Consider the following 17,582-nt stretch of genomic DNA (forward strand, 5'->3'; position numbering starts at 1 on the left):
CAAAATACGCTGCTCGGGGCACTGTCTGTGTGCGATGCGTCAGGCTTTCGACCAACTCCAATGTAAACCCATCCGTGTCATTATTAGATGCTCAGAGCAGTGGTCATAGTTTAAATAGTGTGACAGCAAGCGGATGGTACCAACAACTGCTGGACTTTGACCCAAGAGACTGGTGTTTGAGACCAACAAACAACAACATTGGTTACGGCATTTGTGCTACTCAAAGCCGGGTGTTTTACAGCAACACACCACGATCTATTATTAAACATAACCGAGTAGTTTTGTAGCCTCAACCTAACCATCAACCCATAAGTAAAGACACAACACAACAGGCTGCCCCTGCGTCATTTTAGGCTTCTGCCCAAGCAGCAAAACATGATGAGTAGGAATGAGATCACAGATGCTCACGTTTTTTTTCTAGCTTTTGGACAATATTACAGGACTGTAATGGCACAGAAGAATAAATGATTCATATTTGGATACCCAGAAAATAGTTATTAGTAGGTTGAATATATTGGTTTTGGATTTTTCACAGGTTTTATGAAGAATAAGATAAAAATAAAATATCGTCAGACTTACAGTGTATTTTACTAACAACATTTCAACTATTTTCACATGTGATTTGACTTTTTCATGTCCCTTATTTCCCAGTTGCTTCCCATCAGATGTTTCTGTCTGCCACTCCGCCTCTGTTGTCACTCTACATGTGTGTGCATGTTTTTGTCTTGCTCTTCGTGTAGTCCTTTTTTATCTTTCCAAGCATGGATTTTATTGTGCTGGTGGGTGTGAGCCTGCGCCGCTGCAGACAGGAAACTATTCACTGTTCTCTCAGACCTTCCCCTGTCTCTCACTCATACATACAAACATATAGACAGGCTGTGCAATTTACTCAGATGCAGTCTATCGATCAATGGTCACTCTTTAAAATGAACTGATAATTGATAACTGTCATTTAATTTATGAAGTGTAGGAAATCAATTTTTTTTTTGTATAAATAGATAAATAAATGCTTAAATAAATAATAAATAAATGAAATGCCCAGTCATTGGGTATGTCTGTCATGATATTTAAAAAGATGTGGAGACCTTTTTCCATGTAGTTGCTGTGTATACAGTGTTTTTTTTGTCCCGTACTGCACTACTTTTTGACATGGTGCTGACACTAACAAGCCCTTTAACATTCATATTCAATTATCTAATTGATTATTTAGTAGTTTAACAATTATATAACAGAGGAAAGCAGCAAATCCTCACATTTTACAAGCTTGAAGCATGAATGTGTTTCATATTTGTTGCTTGATAAATATCTAAAATGATTACTTGATTATCAAAATCATTGATAAAGTCTCTATCAATCAACTAATGGACTAAACTGGTGAATTGTTTTGTTACTACAATAGTATTCTTTGTAGAGGCTGGGAACACAATCGAGACAATAATACCAAGAAGCTAAAGTAGAGATTTCATGTTTTAATTGTATCGTCCAACAATATGCACGTTCCATTGTTATTTTCACCTGTGGTGCTGATTTGTGGTGCAAATAATCTTCATTCAGACACACAAAAACCACTTGGGCTTAAATTCTCCTCGCCTCTACATCTGACCTGCTCGCTCTTTTGTACACACTTCAACACACTGCAGTAATACGTTAATGTAATATGAATTATATGTGTTTCCTCTCTCCTGCAGGCAATAATCAACAGCACCATCAGTCCCAATATGACGTTCACAAAGACCTCACAGAAGTTTGGCCAGTGGGCGGACAGTCGAGCTAACACTGTCTACGGCCTGGGATTCTCCACCGAGCATCATCTAGCCAAGGTACCACCTCCAACCACCCACTCCCTCCCACACACACACACACACACACACACACACACAAACCATGTCTACTATAAACCTCTCCCTGTCCCCGAGAGAGGATGGCATTTCAACTTTCTTTTAACTCCAGTTGCTTTAGCTTCTTTGAGGGTGTAGAATCTGCTTGGCAGTAAGCCCTAATGAGGCTTTTTTTCCTGTGTGTGTCTTTGTCTTTATGAAAGTTGTGTGTGTGTGTGTGTGTGTGTGTGTGTGTGTGTGATTGAGAGAGAGAGAGAGAGAGAGAGAGAGAGTAGGTGGTGGTTTCTCTCCTCTGCAGTATGATTAAGCCCTGTCGTGAACTTAAGAGGCACACAGCATTCCCACTGTCAGAACCACACACACACACACACACACACACATTCACACATTTCTGTTTCATTGGGGACATGCCCAACATGTGGTCGTGTGCCCTGAAGGTCGTGACTGTGTACACTTCAGTTTCTTGAGGGCAAAAGTTGGGAAAATCAGGGACAGCCTCAAGTTGGACCCAGTGAATGATGCCTCAGAGTTTAAAGGAGCATTCCACTGGTTTTATATATTGGTTTAGTTTAGTTTCATTAGGGTTGCAACTAATGATTCTTTTTATCGTCATCTAATCTGTCGATTTTCTTGGTTAATTGATTATTTTGGTCCAAAAATGGTGAAAATGTTATCAGTGTTTCCCAAAGCCAATAATGACGTCCTCAAATGTCTTGTTTTTGTCCACAACCCAAAGATATTCTGTTTAAGGTGAAAGAGGAGTGAAGTCACCTGAAAATAATCACAATTAAGAGGCGGGAATCAGAGAGTTTGGATGTTTTCTTCTTAAAGATTGCTTAAACTGATTCATTGATTAGCGAATGAATTGGGGATTTATTTAATAGCTGGCAACTAATCAATTAATCATTGTAGCTCTAGTTTCTTCCTCATGAGAAGTACTATATGACCTGTGAAAACAGTTGTACAAAGTGTGAGAAAATAACTGGGATCGTCTCCTGGCTGGCCTGGCTTGGTTTTTGGAGCGGGAGTCAAATTAGGGACCAAAAATCAGGGCATCTGGGCATTTGCTACATTGATTTTTACCAACCCTTTTAAAAATCTACTCCAAAGGCCCAAAACTTTATGAAAGTGAAATAGTAAATTGATGGAGTACTCCTGCAAGAAGTGAAGGTGTCACACACAACACTTTGTCACCAGCTGATCTCTGCTCAGTGGACAGATGCCTACATCATTGTCACCAATCACACAGATATGTGCAAAAAATGGCAGTGCACACAACTCTGGAATATATTTGACAGCTTCAAAAAGGTGCACGGTAAAGGCAAAAATCAAGAAAGAGAAATACCACTGACACTCATGAGACTTATTTATTTAGGACAACTGTGGACACAAACGCTTACTGGAATGCGTTTCTTGTCCATGATTGTCCTTAACAATGGGTGAAGTCTTTTGAGTGCCAGTGATGTTTCTCTTTTTTTTTCATTTTCACAAATCAGACAGAACAAAACAATAAAAGTAAAAAATGCATATTAAGAGACCTTTTCCATTTTCCCAACTCCTCTGCAAAAGCATCTATAGTTTAACCCTTTTAAATCTGGTTCAACATCAGTTTTCTTACGTGGTGTTCAGGTGCCTCTCACAAGCTATTTAACCCTTTGAAACTTGAGCAAATTGGTTTGATTTCTTTCAAAAAAAAAAAATAGGACAAAGGCAATGGCCAACTTAGTAAGAAATGTCTTACAAATTGCAAGAAATTAGTAAAAGGTGACACGGAAAATGACCTGAAAATTAGTCTTAAAAATGTGGTGAGAATTATTAGAATGGATTTATGAATGAATTAAAATGGTCAAATATAGGGAAAAATGTCCAGACAAATGTATTTATAACCCTTACAATTATTTATTTATTTTATTTTATTATGTAACATGAAAAAAACATGCATATATATATATATATATATATATATATATATATATATATATATTTTTTTTTTTTTTACCAATTTCTTGATATTTTGTGGACCATGTGTTGTTAAGCTGCTCACTGCTCTCTCCCCATATTTAGGAAGAAATTAAAACAATTTTCTCAGGTTTCAAAGGGTTAACTGATAAACAGCAGTCGTTACACTGTGAACAGGAACTGTGTCTGAGGTGTATCTGAAGTTTTAACAGACACCTACCAGCCAATTAGAGTTACTTTCTGTGGTCTTAAGTTGAAATAATCAGATTCACCTCTCAGTTAACTGCAGCGCCGACACTCCTGAAACACTTACACTGAGAACTCCTGCATTTAGATCACACAGTCAGATCTATTATATTGCACTGAAGTGAAATGATATTGAGTTACTCATTGCAACTGCACTAATGGCAGACACACGACCGGCTTCAGCAGCGCTGTCAATTTGATTTGCTCTCCTCTCGGCCTTCTGCAGCAGAGCTTATACTAAATTACTCTGTAACATTGTGGGAGTAGTGTCAGTGATGAACCACGCCCTACAGGGACATTGGGGATATGTGTATGTGCCAGGGTGTTTATATTTGTTCGAAGCTCTTCAGCTGAGCTCACCTTACCGCTTCAGGCTGGATGTATCTTTGCTCTCGACTAAAATAACCCCCGAGATCAACTTCAGCCACCGAAAACTTCAGATTAAAGGCATAAAGTCAATGAGGAAAACACAGTGGCACACACTACTTGTTCTCTCTCTCTCTATGTGTGTGTGTGTGTTTGTGTGTCTGTGATAGAGAGGTTACAAACAGTGACCTAGTTAGCTCATGTTTCTGCTGAGGCATTATGGGTAAGGGCCTTCTTTTCTAAGTTCAACTGCAGGTCGTTATTGGCAACAGCTTCTCCCTATCCTTCCCCTGGCTTCACAGCTGACCTAATACACTGATCTGTGTGTGTGTGTGTGTGTGTGTGTGTGTGTGTGTGTGTGTGTGTGTGTGTGTGTGCGCACATATGGCTTTACTGAACAGATTAATCCACAGTATTGTATGAATTACAATCCATACTGATGGCTTTTCTCTGTGTCCAGTTTGCAGAAAAGTTTGCGGAGTACAAAGAAGCAGCACGGCTGGCTAAAGAGAAGAGTCAAGAAAAGATGGAGATGGCCACGTCTCCTTCTCAGGTACGTTCAGTACACACCATAATAGCTTTTTTGTCGGCTCACTCATGACCTCCTGTCACGGGCATGTTGTGTGTAATGAACAGCTGGTGAACAGGTCAGCCAGAGGATGATTTCCCTATGGTGTTATCAGTTTGGTTAATTATTGCCAGAGGAGGAAAATTAAGGAAATAAGAATGAATTTCATAGAAAGCTCAAGCAGAAAATGTTTTGAAAATGTTGACACTCATGGTGGAAGGCATATTCAGATAGTATAAGTACTAATACATTATGTAAAAATTACAAGCACATTATTAAAAATCATGTGTAAGTAAAAGTACATTAGTATTATCAGTAAAATAGAATTATTTAGGGAGATATATTGGTAGAAATGGAATATATTAAGAATGTATCTTTAGTGTATAATCGCCTGAAAATATAAATCATTGTTTTATTTTTACCTTAGAATAAGCTGTTTATATCGACACAGGCAGCAGGTCCTCTTCCACTTTTTGTTTCTGTAGTAATCCAGAAATCAAACACCTGCTCAACAAAGGGTCGCTGACATTTTCACATTTTTGTGTCAGCCACTGTAGTTTTGCCACACAGGAGAAGTTTCAGTTGGTAGTAATCTGCAACCTCAGGGGTCAGGCCCCTTTAGGGGTCAGGGGTCAGGCCCCTTTCAAAATGTCACAAAATAAATCTGAGGGACCGTGAGTAATGGGAGAGGAGCTGGACGTTGTTTAATCTTTGAATTTTATTTACTGCTTTGGGTTTGAAAAGTTAGTTAAATAAAAATTATCTGAGAAGTTTAGAGGGGAAATGTCTCTTTGTTTTTTTTCCAAGGATTTACAAACAAAAAAAGATTTTTTTTTTAAATAATTTAATCTTTAAAATCTATTGTATTTTACAATATATTGCTGAGTGGATTATGGTATATATCATGTAGATTTTGTACAACTAAATTGCACAAAATCTACACGTTTCTCAAAACTGTACTAAAGTGCAGTACTTGTGAGCAGCTTAAATATACTGAGTTACCTTCCACTGCTGTATGAACCCCTGAGAGGTCCTAACATTGCGGTTGAAATAAATAGGAATATTAATGTACACCGATATGATACATTTTCCTTGTATGTTTCTACCCTATACACTAAAAAAAAAAAAAAAAAGACAAAGCTGTCTGTGGACTCACCATAAACTGGAGAGCATAATTAGCCTGTATGTTAGGTATTTGTTTGTGTGGTATATCTAATAATAGAGTGTTTTAGGGCATGTGTAACTGCATCTAAGAGAAAATTAGCTTGTTTCAGAGGAGCATCCCCAGAGAAATCTGTTCTTTAATCTAAAGGCTGTTAACAGGCTTCATGTCCTCGTCTGTTCATTACAGAGGCTTGGGGAGCAGCCCCCCGCTGTACTGCGCTCCATTACTTGTACTATTAATGCTGCGGCCCACATGGCCCGAAATGCTACAGTACCTTATGCGCCCCATGGGAGGATGTTTTTTAATGAAGCCAAGTGGACAGCTTCGCTCTCATCAGGGGCTGAAGGCTGCGTGTGCGCTGGCTACCACCACACGATAGCGGTGAAACTGGAAGGATTGCTGTTACTGTAAAAGGCTGCGGCCTTCCTGCTACGAGCCCGCAGTGCTGCACTCTGCTCCACTACTGAAAGTCGTTGTTTCACCCACATGCCTGCTGGCTTTCTTTCTAACTTCCAGATCTTTTCTCTCCTCTAAATAAAAAAACACCAGAGGAATTATTCCGCTAAAATGAGATGAGAAAACACAGAGCTAAATGCTATACTCCGGTCCCAGTAGGCCAGACTCCCAGTGGAGGTGCATCATGTACAGATATTAAAATGTTATACTAATGAATGTGGAGCTCAAAATGTAACGCCAGCCATAATCTTCCTCTTATCTCTCACTTCCTTCTTGTCCATTAGAGACATACAGGCAGTGTCATTGTGCTCCTGTATTGTGCCCAAGCCCCCGAGTCTTAATAGCTTTGTTTTATGTACGAGCAGCAGCTAAATGATTTGTCTCTCATGTAATTCTGTGGTTGTATGGGATATAAAGATAAGCATTAATCTGTAATTCTGCTATTTCCCAGTGCTATAGTGAGCTATTTAATGGCCTATAGGCACACTGAGTGCTCACGAAGACGCTCACATTTTTACCACCACAGCAAGAGCTTTATGAGTGTGAGAGACAGACAGCACCACATCTGCCACAACACACAAACACACCTCCATCACTTCTCATGTCAGCTCCTTATAGATCTGGAGGATATAAACATGTTTCAAGTGTATTTCCTGCACTAATGTATGACCCTGTCCCCACTTGCTCCTTTTTGCGCCTCAATTCTCACTGAGGGGTGCAATACCGCAGGGTCTCCGGGGCTGATCATAACCGCCCTCCTGCGCCCTTACACACCCCTTCCTCATCAGACCACACAGCGCTCAATGACGTCACCAGCTGAAGATGGCAGCGCCCGTATCTGAGATAGTTTAGCCTCATTTAAGCACAGCACGGGCGTGTCGTCCAACTTTGCATACAGTCTTTGGTTGTGACGTTTCCAAACTGCTGACCAATCACCATTTATTCTAGCCAAAAACCTGTTTCTATATGAATTATGCTAACAGTAAAATTGCTCTGTATGAGTCAAAAAGGTCATGTCACATTACAGCTATTATTAAAGGCACACATCACCCGTGTTAGAGGCTAAACTGAAACGGAAATTGAAGTTGTGTTTATCCCGTTCATTTACCTGTTGGTTGGGCATCAACATCGGTGTTTTGATCCAGTTTAGAAGCCTTCTTCTTCTGTGGTTTCTAATTCTCCAGATAATCTGCTGGTGGGGATTTGTGATTATTTTAGCAGCAGTGCTGCAAACAGCATGATGACGGACGGTGCCATGTTTCGTCTCCTAGGTGATCCAAACAGCGAAGATGTTAGTGCATGACATGTATGTACCTGTCCCAACTCTGCTCTCAGCCCCTTGCACATTTACGCCCATTAGTGCACATTTCCTCAACGTCACACAAGTGCGCACTTCGAGGAAAACCTTAGGGCATAGTGCAGATATTGGGTCAGGGCCATATTTAACAGGACAGGAAGAAAACAAGGACCAAAGCTGTTGCTGTAGCAACAGCATAGCAATGAAAAGATCTGTGAGGAGGATGATCCAAATTAATTTGTGATATTATTTTTTTCATCTTGTTGCTTATCTTATCTCTGGTAATAAGACCTTAACATCACTCAAGTTAATTATTACACATTTTACATTATATATGTTAATTATAATCACAGTAATTATAAGACAATTTCTGCACAAATCTTAGGATTAAAATAAATAGCCGATGAAACATTTAGACAATCTGGGGTGACCTCTGGCATACCTATATATCGAGATCGATATATCGATTAAATGAGCAACAATAACATATCTTTGATGCAAATTGAACACATTGATCTATAACATCCTCTTTCAGATGAGCCTTTGTTTTGAAATTCTGTCACTGTTACAAAGTGTCAGGCAGATGATGGCACGCAGCAAAGAGAAAGACGATGAGGATAACGCCATTTATCATCAGTTTGTTTTCAGAATAACTCAGGGTTAAAAGACAAAGCCCATGCCTTATGCAAACAAAAGCCGTACGTGCACGCAGGGTGACATTCCACTGTGCGGTTATGTCGGGAGATGCAAAGCATAAATAATAAGTGTGAACTGGTTAAGTTATGGGAAGAGGAAATGGCGACTAGCCACTAAGCTAATTTATACAATGTAAAATACAATAGGCTTGTGCTAATAACATTAGCATGTTGTATATGTGGGAGAGACAGCATGTTAAAGATAGTTGTTTTGTCTATGACACTTGACACCTATTATTGAACTGACTTTATGCTTTTGTTGAAAGATCTTGTTATTAATCCATGTTTTGAGGATGTTGGGGGAAGTTTGTCTTCAAGTCAGATAGCCCTCAAGTTTTAAGACAAAGATCACGGTTTGAGTTAAAATGAAAATATTTTTTTCCAGAAAGCTTTTTCTGACAAAATGAACCAGTTTTTATTATTTCCAAATATTTAAATGCTGATTTTTTTTTGTGACCAAAAGCAAGAAAGGGGTGGCAGCTTCCTCTATAACCGACTGTGTTAAATGAGCAGATAATATCAGATCATATTGATCGCCAGCCCTTAAATCATATTGAATCAAAATCCCATGGTGGTAGACTTTGTGATATTGCCAAATATAGTATCATTTTCCAAAGTGCTGATATAATATCATATGGTGATGAAACCAGTAATTTACACCCCTAGTATATAAAGTCTATGGTTACAACATGCACAGAATTTTACTGAGACATACCTGCTTTCTCAAATACTACACAACAAAACAACTTGAGCTCAATAAACTCTTCCAAAAGTCACAATAGTGCATAAAAGCGTATGACAAATACTGATAACAATGCAAAATACACCAAAAAATATGAGTTCACAGTTAAAAGTTTACAAAAAAAATGGCGGCACCTCTTGGCCCATTGAGGTGTTGGTTTGTGCTACTAAGCGGGGACTTCTTACACCTCACGAGCCTCGGCAAAATATAACTCTACGGTGCTCAAAATGTCATACAAGCTATCTTGAAACCTCTCGACATGTTAGCAAGTTATTACTGTTACTTTTGATGCTGTTTAATAACGACCAACATACCTTTAAAGGGGAGTGACCATCACGAGAGTCAAAGTGATGACAAGTGAGAAAACACCGCGAGACATCCATGCGCGAGACTTCCTTATAATACAACCATGCCCCAGGCATGTGGGTGGAGACAGAAGCAATCCATCTCAGAATCTTAGATTAAGACCACTTTGTAGAGCACAGAACAATTAGGCAAATAAATAAGGAATAAAGTAGAAAATACAATATAAACAACAATTTAACCATGCAGTGTTTTTAAACTATTTTTTATCCAGTTTAATTATTTTAGTCAACCTTTTTGAAATCATGAACTCCCTAGGTGTTGTATAATTATTTAATTATAATTATTATAATTATCAAACGCTTTCGTTTCCCGTGTCTCTCCAGCTGCACTGTGATAAAATAATAAAGACATAAATGTTATGTCAATTTGCAGAAAATAATTGAGAAAAACTTTCAGAAAGAAAGAAAGCATTCCTTTATTCTCCTCAAGAAGAAATTAACTCTTCTTTTTTTAAAAAAATTGCTGATTATCTCATTATTTAGGTTATTATCAAGGACCTTCCCTTGTCCCTGCTTCTCAGACATCTTTTAACAAAAATGTAATCACTGACAATCAAATCACTTTTGAAATGTGAACTGTTGGTCTGACAAAACAACACTTTTGAAAACATGACCTTGGGCCGTGGTACTGAAATTTTCTAGGGTAAAAATTAATCAATTAATCATAAAAATAAAAACAAATCAATAGTGAAAATAGTTCTTTGTTGCAGCCAGTGACTGTATATAAAGATGAATAACACGTCTCCACTTCCTCCCACTGTACAAAAATCCTGGATATGGCCACCGTCATCGTTTAAAGTGTGCGCAGCAGCGATCACTGCATTATCAAGTTTCCACCCATACACCAGTTGCAGGCAGCACCATTTATTTGATGTCTAACAGGCTGTAACAGCTAAACAACTTTGTGTCACACGCAGGAGTCTCCAGGAGGCGAGCTGTCATCACCTTTGACCCCAGTGACTCCTCCCATGGAAAACATCAACGGTACAGATGACATCTGTGACACGACTCCCAACTCAGACACCCGTCCAGAGCCGGCGCAGAACGCACTGGCCTTCGCACACAGGTACATCCCTCACCGTGATGTGTTCACTGTCCCGTGTTGTCGTGTTTACTACAGTACAGATGTGACAGTCTGATCAGGCTCACTGTCACAGTCATATTTCACACAGACCACACAAACAATACGACACAGAACACAGATATAAATGCAACACTTTTGTGTTTGCTCCCATTTTTCATGAGCTGAAAGATTCTAATACTTTTTCACTGCACACAATATATTTAATTTTAAATATTTGATGATTATTTATATATCATATGGATTTTATTTGATAAATCCTGGTCTGTAACAGAGTTTAAACTTGGGGATGTTATTTAAAAGCTGTCATCCAATCGTTGTTTGGAAATTTGTTTAAAACTGTGTAACTGAACACATAGCCAACATAGCCTACACTATAATCCATCCACCTGATAGGTGTGGCATATCGAGAAGCTAATTAAACAGTATGTTTACTACACAGGTGTGCCCTCAGATGGTCACAATAAAAGGCGACTCTAAAATGTGCAGTTTGATCACACAACACATTTCTACAGATGCCCCCAGTTTTAAGGGAGCATGCCATTTCCACCACATCTCTTTTCTACGATGTGAATGTTCATTTCACTACCTTAAACCGTCCTTCCATGAATTTGGCAATGCGTCCAACCAGTCTTGTGAGCCAGCCCTGGACCTGCAAATCTGGCTTCATCTCCTGCAAGATCGTCTGAGACCAGCCATCCAAACAGATTGCACAACCAAAGAATTTTGGCACAAACCCTCTGAAACCGTCTTAGCTCATGGTAGTAGCTGGTCTCGGACCGTCACGCAGGTGAGAAAGCCAGTTGTGGAGATGTGGTTACATGAGGGCGGTTGGATGTACTGTTATATTCACTGAATATTAAAAAAGTAGTCTAGTAGATCTTTTATTTGAACTCATTAAAATGGGAGTAAAAGCAAGTATTGCATTTATTTTGTATAAAATAGATAATTAGGATTTTTTTTGTTTGTTTTTCTGTTTGTCTGGGGCACAGATGTCTACACCTCTCTTCCTCTGTGTCTTTCTTTTCGTCTGCGTGCACCTATACGTGTTGCGTGTCAGCATGGTAGTGAACTCCCTCTATTCACCGCTGCTCTCTCGTGTTTTTCCTCTCTAGGGAGCAGTATAAGACTTGTCGGGTCTGCTCTTTCTGATAGGGATGTCATTACAAGTCCTGACTACTGCAAAATCATAACTACGCAAAACAAACAAACAAAAAAAAAATGTTCGAGCACAAACTTTCACAAAAAACTAACAGCCTGATTGTAGGCCAGCAGCAGGGAGGGTCTTCTTTATAAAACCTGGTGCACTGCCTGTTCACCAACTGCTTACCAATAAGGTAAAACAGCACTCCAGTTAGGAGGAATATTGGTGCAATGAATATCATCAGTTACTCGCACGTTGTCATTTCACATGGACCAGCAAAAGATGTTAAGTGTTTCTCAGGAATGAGGAATTAGTTATAACTTTGTCCAATCTGAGCATGCTTAAATTCTATGTTTTCCTACTGCAATGCAATAATATCTTTCTAAATGAAATCTTTTGATTTTTCTGTTGTTTGATGCATTACGGATATGTGACAGCGTCACTTCTATGCATGCAGCACTACTACTGTTACACTGTATACATTCCTGTGTCCTGTTAACTGACTGAATACAGACTGAATATTGAAATTCATATCCTTTGTGATTGTCAATACTGGTTCATATACAGTCGATTGTGTAACACAAAGAGGTCAAAGTTCCATGTAAATATTTTTCATTTGTATCATGGCTCTCTGAGGAGGTGTGGCCGCAAGGTTCATCACCAAAAGGTGTCGATGAAGCGTTTATGTAAGACTTATATAACATACTGTGGGTAGTGGGAGGCAGAGAAAGAGCAAGACAGACAGACGCAGAGAGAGAGAGAGTGTGTGAGTGTGTGTGTGTGTGTGTGTGTCAGAGGCTGGAGAGAGAGCGACAGAGAGAGAGAGAGAGAGAGCGATGCATTGTATAAAGTCTGTGCATGAGTCACTGATACCTAAACATCCACCAACTGCTCTCACACACTCACTGGAACAAATAAAATGAACAGGAGGACATGGGCAATGAGTTTGAAGCATTTGAGTGTTTTTATTTCTCAGGAGAGGAAATTTCCCTGTTATCTCCTTTCACCTGTTAGTCGACTGTACACAAAGGTCTTTTCATTTGTAAAATCTCTGTAATCTTGTGCCGCTCATTTCATTATTTCTCTGGTTGCGATTCTTATTAATTAAAGATATCAATCAATTGCATAACGTATTATCATTCTTTTTTTTCTTGTGTCTGAGAGGAGGCTTGAACCATATTTTATATATATATACATATATATTTCAAGATTATTTCAAGGTGTTTTTCATTAGTGTGTTAAAGTCTGTGACAAGTGCAAATGCTCAGAAATCCCTGCCGCTCCATCATGAACTCTGTGAGGCTCCACAGATCTGAGTGGTGCCGTAAGAGCAGAATGTAGAGAGGACACCCACTGCCTGCTGCAGCCTTGCTGCTGATGTGTCTATTAATGCTGCATGCGTGGGAGACCGGGTCGACTCTCAGCATTCACGGTGGCAAGCATGGACATAACAAGCAAACCTCAGTCTCGCATTCTCTCAGAGGCATATGCAGAGAGGGTAGATGCTAGGACCGTCCAAATATTTTACCACATAACCCTCTCTTTTTCTATCTGTTCTTGTTATGATTCACATTTCTTCAATTTAATATCCTCTGCGTGCATCACCACACATGTCTATCACTTTGTACAGTAGCTACTCCTTGTGTCTCAAACTGCACTTCAAATGTAGTTTCTGTCAATTGTTAGATTAGATATTATAACAAAATTGTGATATGGGACTAGACATCCTCTTACATTTCCTGGTTTTAAAGGCGGCATTACAGTTATGTGATGTCATTTTCTGAACTACATCAGCCTCTACACTCCACCAATATATTCATATATCTTGTGATTATTTGTCAACAATCTAACTGTGTAAATATTTTTGTTAAACACACCCAAAGTCAAACCTACAACAAGCATGTCACAATATCGATACAAAGGTATATAGTAAAAATATCATGATATTTGATTTTCTCCATATCGCCCAGCCCTAAGTAGGTCTACACAACATGTCTTTTTTTCTTTTTTTATCATCATTGTGATGTCAACACCTGCACTAAATACAACCGGAAAGACTGCAGGGACTTTTTGCGTTAGCTGAAAGACTTTATCAGTAATAAACTGCACTGTGAAGTTTAACTATCATTCTCTTTTTTAATTGGTGCCCCCTGTTTTCAGCTTAACCTTCAATTTGTTCAATAAAAAAAATTGGAAATTATTTTATTTGATTTTTTTATAATTAAACAATTTGTTGTATTTTAGCAGATTACTAAAAGCAGAACTGAGTACATATCGTAAATAATATCGTTATTGCAATTTTTTAACAGCACTATCACAGTTATCCTGGCCAAAATATTTGCGATTCATGACATTATACTGCTAATCATCAAAGTTTTATTTAAGCTCTTAAAATGCCTCGTAAACATACTGGAATCATTTTGCATTTTGTTAAAAATTGCATCATATCTTTTGATATGAAATATACCAATGAATAAGATCTTTAGACTTTTTTGACCATTGTATGCAGAGTTTATTTTATTCAGCACCCAAATAGTCTTTTTGGGTGCTGCTGGATATGATATTCACGTTTATCCTGATAATGGAAATCTATCAACCGTCCCAGTTATTGTCCTTATATCCAGCAGCCCTAGTTTGTAGTGTATTTTCGATGTGTTTACCTGTATATTACATCACAAGAAACACACCTGTACACACAGGTGTTTGCTGTGTTTTCGACCTCTTTGATGATCTTGGTTTGTTTCTCTGTGTCTGCAATTAGACAATGATCACTTATCTCCATAACATACACACCACACTGCTGCTGCTCACGGCTGTGTAGGCAGGTGTGTGTGGGTGCATGGGGCAGAGGAAGGAGAGGGGAGGATGAGATACAGGGTATTTTTTTTTTTTTTATATCACAGGCTGTAGGCGTGTTTGGCAGGTCTGCAGTGGAGTCGTTTTGAATTGTTTTCTGAAAATCTCAAGACCTTTTGTTGGGTATGCCTTGGTTGTGTGTGAATGGTCTTGCAGTGTTGGAGGATGTAGGCGTCTGTCAGTGGGTTTGTGGTAGGCTCGTGTGAACAGAGACGTTGCTGATGTCATACGTCAGGGTACCACAAGCGCCTCCATTCCTTCAGTGCTGCCATGGCAACCGCTCTGGTTCCGTGCATCCTGAAGTGAGGAGAAAGAACCTACCTGACAACGCACAGCAGTCAGGACACGGCAGACACACAAGAGGGCTGTAAAAAAGACCTTCGGTGTACACGAGTTTATGTTTTGCATTTGGCAACTTTACTGAAGCTTGACGGAGATTTATACTTCGCATCATAATGTAGTAAAACACAAAACAGAGTGTTAATGTTTTATTCAACAATCATGGCATACTGGCAGTGAGTACAGGTAATGTTCAAACCACAAAAAACATTCAGAATTCAATCTAAATAATTTATATATATATAATGTTCAACTAATAAAAAAAACAAAATAAAATTTGAAATGAAAAGAAGTGTCCTGACACCCCTTTGCTGTCTCTCATTGTGACACATTGTGTTTTAGTTGGCAGAATATGTTTCACATGAAACTGATTAAAAAAATACAGATAAAAATAAACATTGTTGAAAACTTCCCTACCAGATACAGAATTTTCTTTTCAATTTTTCTTGAATTTATACAAAAGAAATTGCCTTTGAATTTCAAGCTGACACAAACAGGAAATGATTGCTTCTTCAGTTCAGTGAAATTATAACAAAAATACATAATGAACAGCGACTGTAAAATATCAGTAATTAATAAAATCCTCTTGATAAGGCATTTACATTGTGTAAAAAATCACATCATCTTAACAATCAGCAGTTCACTGACACAGTAGCAGCTAACTTACCCTCTGTGTGTCTCACACACCTTCAGCTCTGCTGTCCTCAGTCAGAATCGTGCACAGGTAAAACCTTTCTGCCAGACTCGTGTAATGCAGACGAAGACCAGTGTCAAAACAGCTTGCGCTCTTTTCTCTCCCTCCATTGCTCTCCCTTGCTCTCTCTGTCTGTCTCCATCTTCACATCTTGACGTCTCGCCTGCTCTCCCGCTCTCTGAGGCTGGTGTGTGGGGTTTATACATTGGCGGGGCTTGTGTGCCTTGGTGACAGCATCGCTCAGTGTGTGTGTGTGTGTGTGTGAGTTAATATGTGCATGTGTAGGATGAAGTGTCGTCTCCCTCCCATGCGTCACACACACAGACACACTTGCGCTCACAGTGGGGGTGGCTGTTGTGTAAGAACTGAAGGCACCGTGGGAGTCCAGCGTGAATTAGATCTGGGTTTTCTCTCTTTTACACTTCACAGAGTGGGTGTTATGGCATAGTGGAGTACTGCTGCAGTGTGAGCATACAGTATATACGTGTGTGTGTGTGTGTGTGTGTGTGTCAGTGAGGGGGAGGAACAAAACTGAAAACAACATTGTTATGGGTCATATACAGACCCTCATCACTCCTGAGTGAGCTAAGCTTCCTTTTGTGTTTTTCCGTGTGTGTTTCCACCGCTGCAAGGAATTACTGTGAGGTATGTGGGAGTAGGAGCTCCTTTTCAAAGGTACTTGACTCGATGTCGGTACTCGACAACGAGTCTAACGCCTAAGTTAGACATTACGTGAGAGACAGGGAGTGGGCATTATGTAAATCTTAAATGAATGCCTGCAGTGCTCATATGTAACAGGGGAGATCCACAGCAGAAGCATTTTTCCCTCCAGAAAGTTGAGTTACATGTTTACACAAATCTAATATTACACTTCAACACCTATTTCTCCCACACTTGCCTCTCCATCATGCAATCCAATCACATCCAATCGCTTCTCCCTTATCTCTCATCTCATCTTCTCGTCTGTGAGTAGCTGGACCAGATTAGGCTCCAGCCAGTCCGAGGATATAATCTCAGATTACAACTCATGTGGCTGACAGCTGCTTTCACAGCTACAGGCCACAAAGTGCCGACCTCCAACTTGAGAGCCCGCTGCAGCCTTTGTCAGTTTCTAGTGCTGGCACAAAGTTGGCTGGATTGATGCAAGCGTGGATTTTTGAATGGCCACACCAGCCCAAATCCTAAGGCCCGAGAAGTTTGGAGCACTTCATCTGAAAAATGCCAATCAAAGAGACATAAAAAGACTCAAATTGGTCGCTAGAGACTCAAATGAACACAAAATCACCCAAAGGACCACAAATAGACTCAGAACAACTACAGTATCGAAGTGAGGACAAAGAGACAAAAGAGGATGAAAAGGGGGCTCAAAATGCAAAGAGCCTTGATATGACAACTTAGAGATGCAAAGTAACCACAGACTCAAAACTACGACAAAAAGACTTAAAACAACCACAAAGGCACTCGAAACGATGACAAAGACACTTCAAACAAGCCTCGAAAAGACGACAAAGAGATGCAAAATGACAACAACTGCGGAGAGCTTTGTAATAATTTCAAAGACACACAAAGTAACCACAGATAAGACAAAATGACCACTACGAGACTCAAAACAGTGTCAAAGAGACTCAATGATTGCTGAGAGTCTCAAAATGTCAATAGAGATGCAATGTAACCACAGAGACTCAACGACCACACAAATACTCAACACAACAAAAAACACACTCAAAATTATGACACAGAGACTCAAAACTACCACAAAGAGACTCAAAAC

General features: G+C 39.4%; 1 protein-coding gene across 3 annotated transcripts in view; it reads left to right on the plus strand.

The window, feature by feature from the left end:
* The window catches only part of homer1b (homer scaffold protein 1b), a 33,088-nt gene that overhangs the window by 10,740 nt on the left and 4,766 nt on the right, over positions 1 to 17,582 (plus strand). For all 3 annotated transcript variants that reach the window (XM_088076844.1, XM_088076843.1, XM_088076842.1), the window contains 3 exons: positions 1,689 to 1,820; positions 4,870 to 4,962; positions 10,615 to 10,763. In XM_088076844.1, coding sequence (XP_087932970.1) covers positions 1,689 to 1,820; positions 4,870 to 4,962; positions 10,615 to 10,763 — 374 coding nt within the window. The remainder of the gene's footprint in view (positions 1 to 1,688; positions 1,821 to 4,869; positions 4,963 to 10,614; positions 10,764 to 17,582) is intronic.

The sequence above is a fragment of the Plectropomus leopardus genome, chromosome 4 (assembly GCF_026936395.1).
Source record: "Plectropomus leopardus strain MGB_pleo_1.0 chromosome 4, ASM2693639v1, whole genome shotgun sequence".
NCBI classification, from domain to species: domain Eukaryota; kingdom Metazoa; phylum Chordata; class Actinopteri; order Perciformes; family Serranidae; genus Plectropomus; species Plectropomus leopardus.